The sequence below is a fragment of the Puma concolor genome, chromosome D3 (assembly GCF_028749965.1).
Source record: "Puma concolor isolate L17-30 chromosome D3, mPumCon1.1.hap2, whole genome shotgun sequence".
Lineage (NCBI taxonomy): Eukaryota > Metazoa > Chordata > Mammalia > Carnivora > Felidae > Puma > Puma concolor.
The window spans coordinates 85,771,879-85,790,701 of NC_141678.1; the positions used below are offsets into that span (position 1 = coordinate 85,771,879).

Sequence of the window (18,823 nt, forward strand, 5' to 3'; positions counted from 1 at the left end):
GAGAATCCCAAGCAGGCTCCGCACTGTCAGCTCAGAGCCTAATGTGGGGCTCGAGCTCACAAACCATGAGATCATGGTCTGAGCTGAAATCAAGAGCTGGATGCTTATTAACCAACTGAGCTACCTAGGTGCCCCTGGACCTCTCATTTTTAAACTTTTTATTTTTTTTAAATCTTGGTTTTCCACTCATCTTGTTTTCTTACTCACCGGCTATTTTCTTCGTATTTTCTTTTGTAGTCTTTAGGTCCTGGGCCCACTCATTTCCTTAAAAATTTGTATCCCATGTCCACAAAGTTTTTTACACAGCCTTAACTCCAGAACCCTATATCCAACTGTGAATCTGATGCTTGAACTCGGATGTCTAATAAGTTGATCACTCGCCCATTCCCAAATGTGTTCCTTTCGCCATATTCTCAAGCTCATGGATCACACTATCACCTACCCAGTTTTTAAAACCAAACACCTACTTATCAAACTCAACACCCAAAAAACAAATAAGCCAGTGAAGAAATGGGCAAAAGACATGAACAGACACTTCTCCAAAGAAGATGTCCAAATGGCCAACCAACACATGAAAAAATGCTCAGCATCACTCATCATCAGGGAAACACAAATCAAAACCACAGTGAGATACCACCTTACACCTGTCAGAATGGCTAACATTAACAACTCAGGCAACAACAGATGTTGGTGAGGATATGGAGAAAGAGGATCTCTTTTGCATTCTTGGTGGGAATGCAAGCTGGTGCAGCCACTCTGGAAAACAGTATGGAGGTTCCTCAAAAATTAAAAATAGAACTTCCCTATGACCCAGCAACTGAACTAATAGGCATTTATCCACGGGATACAGGTGTGCTGTTTCAGAGGGGCACATGCACCCCCATGTTCATAGCAGCACTTTCAACAATAGCCAAAGTATGGAAAGAGCCCAAATGTCCATAGATGGATGAATGGATAAAGAAAATGTGGTATACATATACAATGGAGTATTGCTCGGCAATCAAAAAGAATGAAATCTTGCCATTTGCAACTACGTGGATGGAACCGGAGAGTATTATGCTAAGTGAAATTAGTCAGAGAAAGACAAAAATCATATGACTTCTCTCATATGACTTTAAGAGACAAAACAGATGAACATAAGGGAAGGGAAACGAAAATAATATAAAAACAGGGAGAGGAACAAAACAGAAGAGACTCATAAATATGGAGAACAGAGGATTACAGGAGGAAGTGGGGGGGGATGGGCTAAATGAGGAAGGGGCACTAAGGAATCTACTCCTGAAATCATTGTTGCACTATATGCTAATTTGGATGTAAATTTTAAAAAATAAAAAAATAAAATTAAAACAAACAAACAAACTTCTAGCAGTTATCCTTGATTCTTCCCCTTTCCTCCAGGTCAACAAGCTTGAATAATTTCATTTCCAAAACCCAACATTTTCCCCTTTCCCCATTCCTTTGCAAACCTCCAAGCCGGAACTTGCCAGATTACTCCACGAGTTCAACTGCTCTCTGTGGGTCTACTCTCATCTCTGTCCAATTCATTCTGCTCTTAGCAGAGGAAAGTCCTTAAGATGAACATGAGACCAAGTTCTTCACTAACTTCAGCCCATCACATGCATGGCCATGACCTGCAAGGCCTCCCCTGGCCTCTCTGCCTAGCTCCTTTCTCGCTGTGTTATAGCCACACTGGCCCAGCACCTGCTTCCCAAATACGCCCAAGAGTGTTCTCATCTTGGGCATTTGGAATATCTGTTCCCTGTTTCTAGTTTACTCGGGCCACAGATCTTTGCAGGGCTCCTTCACATCATGTAAGTCCCAGCTCAAATATTTTCTTCTCGGACATTTCTTGAACAACCAATCTAGAACAGCCACCCCACCCTCATGTTTCTACTATCACAATGCTCCTTTACTTTTTTCATACTAGGTATATTGTGTTTATATATTTGTTTACTGAACATGACCCCAAAGATGTAACCAGCAACAGTAAAATTTAGCACACTTCCTCTTTGCATGAGCACGTAAGCTCCACCCTATCAGGGTCCTGAGGATCTTGCTTGTCAAGAACTTAGTAGAGTGTCACAGCACGTGATTAGGTAAGCAGTTGTGAATTAATATATAAAAACACATCGCTCCACTGCTTATGAGCCAGCTGAAGTGTTTGAGTTATCACTTCTTACTACTGCTATTATTTTAAAGAAGAGAACAAGCACGGACCTAATAAACACAGTCTGTAAATGCTAGGAATCTAGTGGTATTTACTTATTAATAATAAGCAATCTGGTACCAGTAGTAAAGAGTTAATGTTTACTGTTTCTATACATATGACAGTAAGTAAATTTGATAAATCAAGTAATAATTTAAAAAATGAAATTAAGTCATTAAAATCCAATTTTAAATATTACCTCAGGAACCACGTCTTCTGAGGCAGAAAAGAAGTATGTATATACAATTAATTCTGAAGCAGCATCTATGTATTTCTCCTGTGAAGATATAAATAGAAAAGAGGTGACTTTTAAATACGAGGATCCAAATTCATTCCTCATTAAACATTCCGAACAGCGGTATCATCCCCAGCAGTCTCGTCACAATTGGACACCTCAGTGTGTTTATGTGAGGAGATGACGGAATGTTGAGTGGCACATGAAGTAAATGGTTTCTAAAGCAAAGAGACCACTATTACTCAGTGCTTTTATACTCCTCTAAACAAAGTTAAGTGTAAGATAAGCTCAATTCCTATTTATTAATTTGATAGTTACAGGAAAAGACGTGTGTTTATACATATATAAAATGATCTTTAAGAAGTTTACACTTAAATTGCATTCTGCAGTCTCAAGGAGCCAAAAACGCTAAAAAGTAACACTAAATTTGAGTAACCAGGTCAACGAGAGAAGAAATACTAAGGCAAGCAACACCTTTGAATTCATTTCTGTTTCATGAAGCAAACACAATAGAGGGCATGTAAGAAAGTGTTTTCATTAGAAAAATACTCACACTGACCTCTTATTACCAATAAGAGTGAAGTAATTTTGAGTTCTGGATGAAGTTTTGGCTATATGGAAAATTCAATTACAATACACCCGTTACTTGTGACTTTGAAAAATAAAACCATTTGATACCTTCAAAGGTGACTCTCCACCTATATAAACAAAAAACACACGATGTCTCTTTTGCACATGTTCAAACATCTGCTGACTTGGAAGTGGCCGAATTAGAGCCCTGTTTGAAAGCAAAACAAAAAAATAACTTGTGTTTGAACTAAAGATAGTACACAATATAGGTCTAAAGTTATGAAGTTTTAATGTTGTGTTAACTGCATTTTAAATAATCACCCAATCCACATAAGCCTAATAAAACTATAGCCATGACCACTATTTGTACCCACATAATAAAAACACAGTACCCACAAGTTAATCCATCAATTTAAAAAATAACTTTAAAAAAAAAAGTAAATTTAAAGTATATCCCTTTAGAGAGTACCATCTTAACCAATATTTTGGTAGGCAAGAACAGAACTGTAATCCATCGAGAGTCCTTAGCTAAAAATAAAACAGTCCACGTGAGAATTACTTTTTTTTCTCTTTCATGAGATCGTTCACACTAACACACTGTGAATGTGTTACCTCAGGAAACTAGAAATACTATGTGAAGATTTATATCCATTTAAATACTAGATAGCTTATGTCAAAGGTTATTATCAAACATATCACAAAGTGTTATTAAAAAAACTAAAAAAGAGCCAGTCTTCTTAAAAATGTGGTCTGCATTATCAGATTTATCCTGCACTAAATCTGCAAAAAGAATAACATAGCGTTTGCAAAGGCAAACCTATTTTCAAAATGCACAATTCCTCAGATGCACCGCACCACACTCACTGCTTGCCTCTATTTTCGTACTTGAGTAATTAACCGGCAAGTGATGCAAGTCCAGAACTGAGCCACGAAATTTCTGTGCAACAGAGTCACCCCTGGTTACATCAGAAGACCACTTTAAGCTTAAACTGAAACTCGTTAAAAATCGCCAAAACATAAAGACGAATCTAACCACAGGGAATAAAGTACATCCCACACCAATGCCCTACTATAATGTAAAAGGTATCTTAAAATTTATTCAGAAAGCATTTATAAAGAAAATGAGATATGTAATCAATGAGAAAATACAGTGAAAATTATATCAATAAGTTTTGCAGACTTGAATAAAGATCATTCTGTGTCTTTTCTCAAATACTTTAACCCCGGCAGTGTCATGCACTCGACAAATCCCCCCCGATATCTCAATTTACTTTAAAGCTCTTTAAAGGTATCAATATAATATATCCTGTCAAACTCACAAGAAAGTGCCTATACTTTCGAAGTTAATACAGGCTAACCTACTTTGATGAATGTTCTCCTTAAGGAGTTCCACACACCCGCATTGAATAATTATAAACACCAACTTTCTTTATACCTCGGCAAGGTAGATGTAGATTTAAAAAAAAAAAAAAAAAAGAATCACCATATTCAAACCAACAGGATGCTTATGAAAGAAAGTCTGTTTCCTTATCAGTAAAAACTCAGAGATCTATAACTCAAATAGACATCTGGGTTCTAATTATGCCACATTCTAAGCAAAATGTGCAATACCTCACAGTTGGCAGAAAGCAGCATGTAACAGATCAGGGAAAGTATTTTAATTAGCTGTATCTAAAAAGAATTTTCCAGTATCACAGGCCAGGGATTAAACCCAAGTCTATCAGAAGAATAATACTGTGGGGTTTCTTTCAAAAACTCCAACATTAGGTAACAAGAAAAATAAGCTGATATAAATGAGGCAGTACAAAAGCAAATTTATAGTAAAATAAAAATTACAATTCACAAAGTTGTTAGAAGTAATCAAATTTTGAAAATGCTTCAAAAAATCCACTGGGGTGGGGAGCCTGGGTGGCTCAGTCGGTTAAGTGTCCGACTTCGGCTCAGGTCATGATCTCACAGTTCATGGGTTCGAGCCCCGTGTTGGGCTCTGTGTTGACAGCTCAGAGCCTGGAGCCTGCTTTGGATTCTGTGTCTCCCTCTCTCTCTGCCCTTCCCCTGCTCACGCTCTGTGTCTCTCTGTATCAAAAATAAATAAACATTAAAAAAAATTTTTTTTTAAAAATCTACTGGGGAAAATCTTTTTTCTACATATGAAATGAATTTAAATGTGAGGTTAACAAGTACATAATACATATCACAGTTCTTTTTGTTTCTTTGAAGTATCTCTCCATACGCTGCATAACCCTACCTTCTGTCATATGTGAACAGATTCTACTTAGGTTAAGCCCCTAAAAAATTTGCATTCAATATGGTCTATTAAAACACATTTAATTTTAAAATATTAGTATCCTATAGTAAAGGCCTTTCCTAATAAAAACTTACCCAGATACTCTGTGAGCAAACTCAATAATATCATCTTTAGTTCGTGGTCCTCTATAATTATATGCCAAGTCCCCTTTTAATCTTAAAAAGAAAAAAAAAAAGATAAAAGCTGAGATTATTTCAACTCTTTTAGTACGTAATGCTAATCACTACTGTCTCATAAAATTACAGAATATAAAATAATAAATGCAGAGTTTTTTTAGAAGCGGCATAACCATGTAAAATAAAGTGGGCAACTGGCTTCAGGGGACCAACAACTCAAAATATAAAGTAAAAGGCTGCATTTTATTAAAGTTACATGAAAACAGTTTACTCTGTATTTGATACTTGCATTGTACCTATGCCCTCTGTAAAGTGCATAATCTACACATTCATGGTCAAGAGCTTGTCAAAGTAGTACAATTCTATCTTCTCTAGTTAAAAAAAAAAAAAAAATGACAGGGAATTAACAGTATTTTGGTAGAGGGAGAACAAATTTTAAGCAACACAATATCATAGTAACTTGACAGAGGCTCTAAGATTACAGAGTAAAACAATGCATAAAACACCTATTCTAGAAAATTATAATTTTCCAAAAGCCTGTCAACGAATTATGTGTCCAACTGTGATTTAAAAAAAAAAGTGAAAGCACAAGAGAATACCTATAAGTAAACAAAAAGAACAGAAAGGATAATTTACTTGACACAAGTAAAAGAGGCTTAGCAAATGCTTTTTTGAAAGTAGGGGAAGGAGGGAAGTCAATATAAAACCCCAGAAATAAAAAATTAAAATTAGCCAAATTTGGAAATTTGAGATTTTAAAATACTGAAAACTTACTTTACTATAAAAATAAATTTCAAAATCATCCCTCAACTCACACACTACCAAAATAAGGAAGAAACTCAAGAGAAAATTCAGTAAAATTATGATTATCAAATAAATCCTTTAGAATTAATTAGCACACCATTTCTCCCAACTTATATACATACGCTTTATATTATACTTCATCAACACTTTCAGGTTAGAATTAAGTCCATCAATTTGATGCTCTTGATTTCTTTCATCTCTACTGAAATAAGTCTATTTTAATTATAGAAAAGTAAAATTTGTTAGGAGATGGGATTCACATGATACAGCAGAATACACTCTTGAGCTCCTCAAGGGTAAAAGCCCTTTTTCATAATCGACAGCTGGTCATCTGGTCCTGCAGGATGCCTGTCCCACAGGAAGCGCTCAGAGCGCATTCAACGAACTAGCCGAAAACACCACATTCGCTTCAATACAGAGAAAAGCCGAAAGATGCAGTCCCTCTCCTTTGATCACATACTGCACCTAGAAAAAACTGCTGAACCCGTCTTCAATCCTCCAAGGAAGCTACTAGAAATTAATGTAATAAAACGTAAGCAGAGTGAACTAATAAAAATACACATATAAACATACAACACTCAACTTACAGCTTAATTGTTGGATAACCTCGAACTCCAAACTCTGAAGCAATGCCTTGATGAGAAAAAGAATAAATAATTCTAAATTTTTTTTAAATGAGAAACTAGGTAGTAAATGAGCCTTTTACTTAAAAATATAAATTTATACAAACCCTTATAGCTATGTTTTTAAGTCTTTAAAAAGGATATAAATTCACACACAAAAAAGAAAAAACATGACATTCTCGTACAAAACAATCACTTAATCCAAATTATGGCCAGCACAAAACACTATGACAAATTAAGGAATAAATGCCAAAAGAATCGTTAAAAGAATACTTATTTTAAAAGATATTCCTGTTAAAAAAATATATGTAAATAAAGTCTCACTTATCATCTGATTTCATTTTCCAGGACAAATACTTTTTTCTAGGTCTCATTGGCTCCTTGCAAAAAATAAAAATAAATAAAAAACAAAAACAAGCAAAACCACGCTTTCCTTTTCTAAATCTTAAAATAACTGCATTATATTTTAATTTTTAAAAGATAAATTTTATTTGCAAAATTACTTAAAGAATCTGCACTCTATATATGATCTAAAAGCAACTTTATCTACTTGTTTTAGAAGTTTCTGCTACTGTAATAACCTAGAATAATTCTAGTCACTTTCAAAGATTATTCTGAAGTCCTCATGTTAATTAAAATGAGATACAGTTGCTACAACGGCATCTTTTTGAGGGAAAGAAGAAACGAGAACAATCAAATACAGAATTAGGACTTGAAGAGATATGGCAATCACTACTGCAAATTAATACTAACCTCCTTTACAGAATCAAGGCAATCAGGACAGTAAAGAAATAAAGCAGTCTCCGTAGACAAGATACAATATATTCACACAACCATACCAGTTTATGTAAAATATAATGTATTTATTCATATCTTTCCCATTGTTAATTTTAGTAATTTCTAGGATATCGCATCGTGGTTGGGTAGAAGGACACTACACTATTGCACGTGGGTTCTGGTTTACCAATCACTTTAGTAATCATCCATCTCTGGTTTCTAGGTACTGCCCAATACACAAGAATAATGACAGAGTGAACCTGTGGCAAAATAATAGTCAAAATCTCTCGGCCTTCCTTTGTCATTAATAGAGTTTCTCCCTTGAACACGAACAAAGGTGACTGAAAGGGTCAGGACAGTGATGAACTGGTTTTGATGGACAGGGTCAGGGTCAGGGCAGTGATGAAGTTTTTACTGGAAGCAACGCAGACAGCAGAGGTTAACATAAATAACTCAGGTTCTGAAGATAGAGGTCTTGCCTCTGAAAAGCCAGATGAACTTAAACCAATTACATACCTGCTTTGTGCCCATCTCTACTGCAGGATTTAATTCTGCCAAGTCTATTCTAATTGGAGACTACAGGAATTGAGACTGACTTCTGAGTAAAAAATATAAAAATGATATGGGGGGGATTATGCGATAAAATATGTCCTTAATGACCCCTTCCCAAATCGAGGAGGTGGGGGAAAGTCAGCCCTTATTACTTTCAACTAAGACGAATATAATTGACTGGGAGAGAGGTGTATATGCCCCTAATAATTTAATTTATTGTAAGGTTTATTTTTAAACAGACCAATGAAGAAGATATGCAATCATTGAGAAAATGCAGTGGTGGTTCTCAAAACAGTTTTCAGAACAAAAATCCCGGCTCCACATTTAAGACCCACCACTTAATTTCCTTGGCCTCAGTCAGCAAATGCGTCAGGTGGAGACAGATGTATACCACCCACTTTTTAGTACCTAGACTCTGAGCATTAAACTTCACTTCTGATATAATTTTGACTTGACAGTGACTCCTAAAACCACATCTCCCTAGAGGAAACACAAACAAAGCATGGGTTATAGACATAAAATGATGTAGGTTAGGATTCCAACTTCACATTTATCATCTGGCAACTCTTTCCCTTCTGAGGACAGCACTCATCTGGCTGGCCTTGTGGATGGGATTTTAAAATGAGAAAGCATGTGGACAAGAATCTAAGAGGGAGCCTGGCACACAGAGATCTTCAAATGTTAAGTCCATTTCCTTTCTATTTTTGATCCTGATCTGTTAGGTAGCTGCTGACACATCAACGTATAGAACAAGAAGAAGAACTTTTGATGTAAAATACCTTATAACTGATTTTAGTATACCTTCCAACTACGCCTTGAGACAATTTTGTGAGCAGGGGAAGGGAAGGGTGCTAATGTCACTCTTCAGATAAACTAATACTTAGGAAGATGTGGTAACTTGTTTGAGTGCAAGCATTGAATCGGTAGCAGGGCTATGACTGAAGTTTTAGCATTTTGTTCTTTTTCATAGCAGAGACCTGAGATCAATTCTTTCACAAACCCATCTATAACATGAATAACTTCTCTGGAATTGTATCATTTTAAATGCTCGTAAAATGGGGTTAAACATACAGCCCCTTATTTCCTTTTTGTCTTCTCCTTGAAATGATAACAACTTGATAGTGGAGACAGGCTTGGATGTGAAACATGATGATCTTGGAATCTGGTCCTAATTCTGCCTCTAATTTTGGCGTCTGAAACCACTCAGTCATTTCACTGTTAACTACCTGCTATTACTTCATCTATACAGTGGGCTGGGAGGGGGGTGGGGGGAAGGGAGGGGCCAGCCTTAATGTGAAGTCCTCAGCTCAAAATACTATTTTTAGCATTTACCGAGTGTCACTATGTGTCTAACATGAAAAAGAATAAAATATGGCAGCCGTTCTCAACTGAGAGATTTTGCCCTCCAGGAGACAATGGGCGATATCTAGAGACATTTTTGGTCGCCATAAATTTGTGGGAGGCTGAGCTAGGGAGAAGGGTGCTGCTGGTATCTAGAGGCTGGAGATCACAGATGATACTGGCAAATCAGTTGTACCTTTCTAGATTATAAGCCCTTTTGATCAGTGACTCTGTTTGAGAAATGCTCAGTCTTGAAACTCCAGACATTTGGGGCCAGATAATTCTTGTTTGTGGGGAGAGGCTGCTGTGCACTGTAGGATGTTCAGAAACATCCTTGATCTCCACCCTCTAGAATTTCAGCGGTTTTGTAATAGGAATCAGTACACTGTCACAGAGAGTATCATGACCTGTTTTAACTTACAAATGAGAAACAATTCTGGTTCTCAATGAAGAGAGACTAAAATATATATCTTTATATAGTTTTTTAACGTTGATTATAGCATTATTAGTTAAAACCATGCATCAAGAAAATCTTCACACAATTCCAAACACACGGGGCAGGATAATTCATGATAGTTCAAGTTCCTAGTTGAAGAATTCTATACACAGAGATCTGCTGAGTGTGATGATGTGCACTTCCAATCTGTGCAATTACATGACTGAGGATAAGGTATGTCACATCCTCTAAGAGGTTTTCCATAATTGATCACTGAACAATCCATCCCTCTCCAAGCCCTATAACTAACTGTTCCCTGGAATAATACTTTATGGTTCTCCAACTTGGGTAGCAGAAGTACCTGAAGTCCCTGTTAAAAATACAGATTATCATGACCCAATCTCCAAGACTTTCATTTGATGGGGCTGGTGTGGGTCTTCAGAGTCTAAATTTATATTGGGCAGCCCAGGTAATCCTAATGTAGATTGTGGACTAAACGCTGAGAAACACTAATGCTGTGAATGCCTGAAAAGTGACCCATGGAGCGGATGAAATACACATGATACACCAATCCTTTAGTATTTACAATTAGACACAGCATAATGTTGACAGCTAGTTTGAAAAAAAAAAAAAAATTCAGTTATTTACCTGATTCCAAGTTCTACTAAAAGGCCCATACTGGAGCTGCACTGAGGTATTTAAGGGAATTTTAAGATTTACATGCCAAAAATCTATTTGTAATCTCTAGACAGTAGTTTGCAAATATGTTAAATCTTTTTTTAAAAATACCAGGAAGATAACATTCTTTTTTCAATAGCACATAAAACACCACCTTGACTGCATAATAAAGAAGAAAATGTATCCGTTACGGATATCAAATACTAAATAGTATGACAATTTAACTTATGCTTACTGGCTATCATTTGTCTCTCCCATCTAGCATATAAGTTCCATGAAAGTAGAAATTTCTGTTTTGGTCACTGATGTATCACAGATGCCTACAATGTGCCTCGTACATTCTGGCATACAGTAACTGCTCATTAAATACCTGCTGAATGAATACTGACCCTACAACTTTTCAACAAAAGAATGATTTTTCAATAAGCCATGTTTGTATGATTTAGGTAGTCGCAAGGACTTACAAGCAAACATCACCACACAGGTTGGGAAAGGGAGTGGAGGGTTTAGCACTGCACATCCAAGGAGTAAAGGATATAAAGGGTAGGAAACACCCATCACAGTATCTGGCAGAGGTGTTCCTTGCATACCAGTCCCCTATCCCTTTTCCTAACGCGAGGTGCTTTGCTGGAGGTAAGGTGCTCTGCATGCTCTATAGAGATTTCTTCCTATGAACTCAACACAACATACAACACAATGCTAAGTGAACAATAAATAAAATCTGTAACAATCACATATCAGAGACAAAAATTTAAACCTCTAAATGGCTTATGAATAATGGAATGAAAAACAGTCCCACCACAAAGCACCTAAAAAGCTATAATCCACATATTAAGTCTCAGTACCTACAAGAACACTGCATTTTAATCACAGCATTTAAAACATTTTTTCTCAGCTACTCAGGAAAAAATCTTACGTTTTCCCTCATCACAGTGTCACTTAAACAGTGACACACACGGGCACTAAATACACACTGAACAATAAGCTAATTACAATTCATTTAATGTAAACCATAGCATTATTTTTATTATTTATTTTTTCATTATTTTTCTTTATATACCCATATCCCTTTACATATTATTTTACTCTATTACTCCACTAAATGATTCAATCGATCACAGGAATTTGCTGTGTTTGAGACTTTATTGCACCTGTTGGTTTATTCATACTGTTCCCTCTATGACACTAGCCATTTCCTGGACAAGAAGGATTCGTTCTGGTCTGTCTTTAATCTCTAGAGACTAACGCAGTAGTTAGTAAACAAACTGTCTCAGTGAATATGACTATGCTGGTGAACGTTTAAGTACACGCGTGTCTAACCAACAAGACAGGATGAAACAAGATTGCCAACAGATGAGAACATACTTTCGGGAACAGTTGAAAGCAATAATTTCTCAAACATTGTTAAAAGCTCATTTCAATAAATCAACCCAAGCATATCATTCTCTCTTTGGGCGAGAACTCCTGCCATCGCTCTGGTCTCCCCTCAGGGCTTCAACAACTCGTGTTTGACTCTGTGACTGCAGCCCTCACACCTCACGGCACCCCGGCTCTTTGGACCCCAGCGCCTTGTTCTCCAACATCACTAGGCCAAACGCCATAGATTCACAACAGCTGAGAAGAGGGAAACGCACAGAAAGTCAGTGTTTCTTTTCCATACAGCCAGCAGTGGTGCAGTTCAGTAACTACGCTAAGAATCTTATCCTGTTACTTCTGATGGTTCTTCTTCGTACCACACAGCCAATTCATCACATCTGTGATCTCAGCCTCGAAAATGTCTGTGAGCGGTTACTGTTTCTTCTCTCCTCCACGGTCACCACCACGTCTGGGCTCCCGGCATCCCACACCAAGATGCATACAAAAGTTGACCTAGGTGATCTTGTCTCTAACCGTTCTTTGCTATCCTACGTGTCGCTGCCAAAAACATTTTTATCTAACCGTCTGCCTTCTCAAAACGCGTATTACCTCTTAATTCACAACGGATAAAATCTAAAACACTAGGACGTGAGGTCCCCCTCAAATCTGGTCTTATGCTTCATCTTACATGTGCTGGCCACTGTGGCAATGATTTCGAATAGGAAACGGTAATACAATCCTCACAACCCTGAGGATTATCACTCCCCCATTTACAGACATGGAAACCACAATTGCGAGGTTAAGGTTTTCCCCGAAGCCCCAGAAGCAGCACATGACAGATGTGGGATCAAAACATAGGTCCATCCCTTTCCAAAGCTGTACCCTGAGTACAATCCTGATTTCCTAAAAAGAAACGTGCACCACATAATTCCGCTTTGTTCACTGATTAAAGGAAAAGGGGACCTCTGTGTACTGAATACAAGGACTTTACCTGTGCTACATCATTCAGATCTCAAAAAAACAAAAAGAACAACAATAAAAGACACAAGGCAATACAACATCTAAAGTGGCAGGCAGAAGCAGCAAGTGAATATAGTTTTGCTTCCTGAAGCCTTGCTCCTTCCAAATTGCTAGGATACTCATATTTCACTCAACTTTCTTTTCTCAAATCCTTTCAGGTCGGCATTAGTACACTTTTCTTTCTGGAAAGGGTCAGATAGTATTTCAGGCACTGTGGGGAGAACAGGCTCCGTTATGCCTGCTCGACTCTGCCAGTGGAACACGGACAGAGACACGGATGACAGTAAACAAACGAGTGGGGCTGGGTTCCAGGACTGTTCTGTTTACAAAAATGGGCCGCGGGCCAGTTCGGTCCGTGACGGTAGTTTGCCAAGCTCTGCTTACAGGCATTCATTCTCTGGAACGCACTTCGCTCATTTTCAACTCTACGATTTTGCCGAAATATTCTCTCTAATGTGAATGCTTTCTGGATCCTCCCTTGTATCCATTCCGACTCAACTCAACTTTTTAAAGTCCCTATTTACTCCTCCAACACGCCATCTCTGGCTACTGAGACGACAACTCACATTCTGACTTCACACGGCAACACCAACAGCTTCACACTCACACTTGTGCAGCTGCCTCAGGTCAACGGAGCATCTCAAGTGGGCTCAAACTATGACTTATATGTCTGGCAGGCACAAGAGTAATGCATACAGCATGTTACACATTTGATGGCTGATTCACTTCACTCAATAAAATATATAATCTTCAATTATTAAGAGAACCTTAATTCACATAAGCAAAGAATAGATATTTCTTCTTCCTACCCTGAAGAATGCTTCATGTAATTAAAGCACTTTCACTACGAGAAGAGTAAAACAGAGTAAATGCTTACTAGAATAGGAAGTAGCATCCATCTTCCCAACTTTAACTGGAGAACCAATGCTTTTCATCTCAAGACCAACTTCATTCCAAATCGGTTCCAGTTTTTTACAATGGCCACACCACGGTGCATAAAACTTGTTGGGGGGGGGGGGGGAGAAAAACAACCAGTAAAATGTTGTGCTATTATGTACATCAATCTTAATTTTTAAGCAATCTCTTTGACTAAATGTTCTGATAAAGAGTCCATTTTAGACAAAAAGTTTAAATATAATTTTTAAGGTGGTTACACAATAAAAGATGACACGCACACGAATCTAGATAATTTAACTCTTAGTATATACCTCAAAACTGGTTTTACCTTAAATTCATGTAAAATGACTACAAATTCCTATTTAAAATAATTTACAAGAAAAACATCTTTGCTTCACAATGAGTCTATGTTAAATATAAAATGAAATCACCAAACACACATACATCACACACACATCCCTTAAGTGTTCAGGATGAACACTTTCTATTTTTATTACAAAAATCCCAACAGAGTAGGTACCTTTGCTACGTTAAGAATAACTACTGGCAAGGCAAATGGGGGGATCACTAAGATGACTGGTTTGGCATAAGCACAAGTCAGGTTGATTAAACTGAAACCACCGTTCCTCTTTCTTCAATATCACCACAGGGCTGGGTGGAGGTGTAACAAACTGTTGTGCCTTCGTGAAACAAGACTTATCTATTTTTTTTTAAGTTTATTTTGAGGCCCTGTGAGCAGAGGAGGGGCAGACAGAGGGAGAAGGAGAATCCCAAGCAGGCTCTGTGCTGTTAGTGCAGAGTCTGATGCGGGGCTCGATCTCAGAAACAACGAGATCATGACCTGAGCTGAAATCAAGAGTCAGCCGCTTAACCGACTGAGCCACCCAGGCGCCCCAAGACTTACCTATCTTTTAACATGGAAACGTTCCAACATACACAATAGGAGAAAGAATTAAACAGTGGACTCTCATGCCCCATGGCTTAGCTTTAGCAATTGTCAACTCTGCTATTCTTATTCCATCTGTATTGCTGCCATTGATTTTCTACTGAGGCAAGTTAAAAGGAATCCCAAACATGAGGTTTAAATACATTCCAAACTTGAAAGTGAGTTAAAGAAGGAAAACGAAAATTTGATTTTGTTCCCTATTAACACGAAAACATGATTTTGACCATCAAGTGATATAAAAAATTTCAGAGTGAAGTCTGTAGTAAAGTCATACCACAATCTCCCTCAACATAATCCATACGTCAACCTCTTACCAGAATTTCAGCAAAAACAGGTCCTTGCCAGGAACCTTAAGGCTGAGGTTCATTTTAATATAGTAACCCAAATAGTACTACCTGACAAAAATTGACTAATATACATCAAGTACTAACCATATACTACCATATATGTCTGGAAGAGACTAGAAAGTAACACAACAGCAGAGGTAGAAAACAGAAAAATTTACATACTCACATCTACAAGCCAGATGTCATCTTTTCGATTGTCTTTAAACCTATAAAACAAAAATGAGAAAACCAACCTCTGATCGTGTGTGTATGTGTGTGTATGTTTCCACTGTACAGCAGGTGGAGATAATCAACTCATAAATATTAGGGCACAGAACAAATTCTATCAAGTTTTTTATGTAATTTTTTTTTACTAAATGACCTCTAAATCTTATCCATAAAACATCTTTTAAAAAGTAGAGAACTGAGAAAGTAATCAACAGTTAAAAAAAAAAAAAAAATTGGGTGGGACCTGATAGAAACACAGGCATACGCCTCAGCTCCTGGCCTCTCTGCCCCATTTACACCCGTGCACTGCAGGTAACACAGCTGATCGGAGGCCGCTCTCCTGAACAAGTTCGGTCCTCCGTTGGTATCTGGGAATTTGAATTTCAGGACGGTTTCTACCATTTCCTGATAAGATGGCTCATGGTTCCAGGGCGCTTGGGTGGCTCAGTCACTTAAGTGTCTGACTTCGGCTCAGGTCATGATCTTGCAGTTCAGGAGTTTGAGCCCCGCGGCGGGCTCTCCACTGACAGCTTGGAGCCTGGAGCCTGCCTTGGATCCTATCTCCCTTTGTCTCTGCCCCTCCCCTGCTCGTGCACGGGTCTCTCAAAAGTAAACATGAAAGAGGAAAACAAAGCAAAACAAAAAGATGGCTCATTGTTCTAATGCCGTGCAAACAATGTGATTTTATGATGAACATCTGCTTTCCTTGTGGGAGTCTGAAAACCTGGTACAGACTAGGCAGGAGGGTGCTTATATGACCACCCCCGCAGTAACAATCCCTAAGCATGGGGTCTCTACTGAGCTTCCTCAGTAGATAACATTTCACACTTGTGGTCACAATTCCAGATGAAGGAATTAAGCACATCCTATGGGACTCGACTGGGAGAGGACTCTTGGAACCTGTTCTGGTTTCCTCTGGAATTCACCCCCCATGGCTTTTCCCTTTGTTGGTTTTGCTCTGTGTCCCCTCGCTATACTAAATTATGGCTGTGACTCCGACTACAGGCTGAGTCCTCTGAGTGCGCCTAGTCAATTACCCAACCCGGGGGTGTTCTGGGGACCCTGTGACACAATACCCTACAGCCACAGAATCTTCCTAAAACACTGTTCTGCTCGTTTGATCACGTCTCTCTTATTTGACACCTTCTCGGTACCCTCCCACCACCTACAAAAACAAGTATAAAGTGCTACACATACTCACGTACTAGCTGCAACTTAGCTTTCCACTCAAATATTATTAGCACCCTACAATTTCCAATCACCCTATGGTATTTGTCAGTTAAATTCACATGTTTATTTGACTTTCGTGTTCACATCCTATTCAGCTAAAAGCATTTCTTACTCTATAATGCCTTCCTAAATTCCTCATAGCTAGAAACAATCTTTCCATATCATCTTTATCCTCTTTATGATTCTTATCCATTTCCACAAACGCAATAGTTACTTATGTATTATCCAACCAAAAGTATGCTCATTTCATCTCCTAATACCTTGCACAGAGATCTATATTCAAAATCTATACTGAATGAAATGACAGAAAGTCTCTATGGGGATATTTTAGTAAGATTCTTAAACCTACAATGAAGACAAAGAGAACGTATCTCCAGTATCTGAGCTCTTAGGTGCTCACATGTATCCGACTGTGACACAGACGGTCTGTCCTGCACTATGGCCACTCTTAATCAGTCTCCCAGGTTGGTAAACCCAAATCTTCTACCTTTGCTCCATTTAGTATAAACTTCTACTTTACATACCAGTATCTATCACATGGAGCTACCCAGGCAAAGTGGAACAGCCACCTTAGGCAAACTGTTGAACTAGAAACTCAACTGATGGTCACTATTCGTGAGGCAAAACCCCATATTCTGCACCCAGTGGTAAATGGAGGAGGTTACTGTCTCCCAGTCCTTAATATCTAACAGCCTTTTCATCTCTCAGTGATCTGAGTCTTTGGGAAGGAGTCGGAAGGGTGTGCAAGTCCTTTACAGGGGTCCCCCCCCCCAACAGAGACTGTAGTCAGTAACTGTAAAATTGAAGGAAGGGGACAGACAACCTGGTCAACCATGGAGCACTAGTGAAAAGTACCTGACTGGTGAACTGCTGCATTGAGACCCAGACCTGAGATGTGTAGTCCAGACTGGGGTCATCTTGTCCCCTCCCATCAGGGGATCAAGCCCGTACTTGGAAAGTTCATTAAGATGCTCAAGTACACCTGTGGGTTAGGAGGGGTGTGGAGCACAGAGCCCACTATATGCTCCGTGACTGGGCCTATCGCTGTGGAGCCTGAGCGGCACACGCGGGACTGTTATCAGATGCAGTTCTCAGGGAACCTGAACAGGAAGCAAATGTGAGTCTGCAGGGCCCAGGGAGCGTGGCTGGAGTCAGCAGAACGCAGTGGAATGGAGATGGGCAGGTCAAACACAAAGAAGGTGTCAACCGACAGCAAGACCCAGCGGGACGCCGAGCCCACTGGCTTGAAGGAAACTATCTGGGGCAGCGTTAATAGCCTGGCCCGGGGCCTGACAAGCGGGATGCATTTTGCACAATGTTTTATTGTCTTCTCACCACCGTGGCCGCTGTGCACTGCCAACCTAATCTACGACAGGGTCGGAATTTCCACGGGCCATCCTCTCACGGATCCAGGAGCCAACGTACCGTGTGTATGCTTGCTTTCGAGTGGAGAACGACTCGGTCTCCACATTTAGCTAAAAGCACGATATGCTCTTTGGATAGATTTCCTTTTGCAGCCCGGGGCCTCTCTGGTGGGCATTCACACAGGTTACAAAACATTTTATCTTGGCGGGCATTGCCTAAGGCACACAACTGTCACTGTGTTGAATACCTCAAACTCACATGACACTGTATGTCATAATAATAATGAGGAAAAAAAGCATTTACTAGGAACAGAAATGATCTTCATACAAATGTCTCATCTCAACAGGGGATCCTGTTTTATATGCTACAGAACCAAATGGCCAAGCCATTAGCTATAGCCCCTGAGAGTGAAAACATAGCAGAGCTCATCTGCTGGGGCCAGAGCAATAAACAGGAGGTGGGGGAACGGTGGGGCAGACGGTGTCATCATCGTCCACACCGCATGAAGCTGCCTGCTGTGCAAGGGCTCCTTCCCATGCTCGCTGAAGGACAGGTCTCTTTCAGGTTGGATGGCAGCCACATCCAATTCCTACAAGTTAAGCCAGAGGAGCCATTAGTGAACCAGGCCCAGCGGTGGTCCTGAAGGTCTATCAGGTCCCCATTAGGCCAGAGGTGGCAGTGTCTCCTTTGGTGTTACGTCTGGGAGGCGGAAGGGCCCCAGACCTTTCCATGCAGTTGCAAGATGCTGGCTGGGCTCCCAGAAGTTCCATTTCCATTCTCCTGGGGATCCAGAGCTGGCCCTATTTAGG

General features: G+C 39.1%; 1 protein-coding gene across 3 annotated transcripts in view; it reads right to left on the bottom strand.

The window, feature by feature from the left end:
* Positions 1–18,823, bottom strand: part of TMX3 (thioredoxin related transmembrane protein 3) — a 46,435-nt gene that overhangs the window by 22,913 nt on the left and 4,699 nt on the right. For 2 of the 3 annotated variants that reach the window (XM_086683200.1, XM_025931206.2), the window contains exons 3-8: positions 15,379–15,418; positions 13,900–14,023; positions 6,827–6,872; positions 5,394–5,474; positions 3,120–3,219; positions 2,406–2,483 (exon numbers count right to left, since the gene is read on the bottom strand). In XM_086683200.1, coding sequence (XP_086539326.1) covers positions 2,406–2,483; positions 3,120–3,219; positions 5,394–5,474; positions 6,827–6,872; positions 13,900–14,023; positions 15,379–15,418 — 469 coding nt within the window. Of the gene's footprint in view, positions 1–2,405; positions 2,484–3,119; positions 3,220–5,393; positions 5,475–6,826; positions 6,873–13,899; positions 14,024–15,378; positions 15,419–18,823 lie in introns of those variants that run through there. The other variant, XM_086683201.1, reaches the window with a different exon arrangement.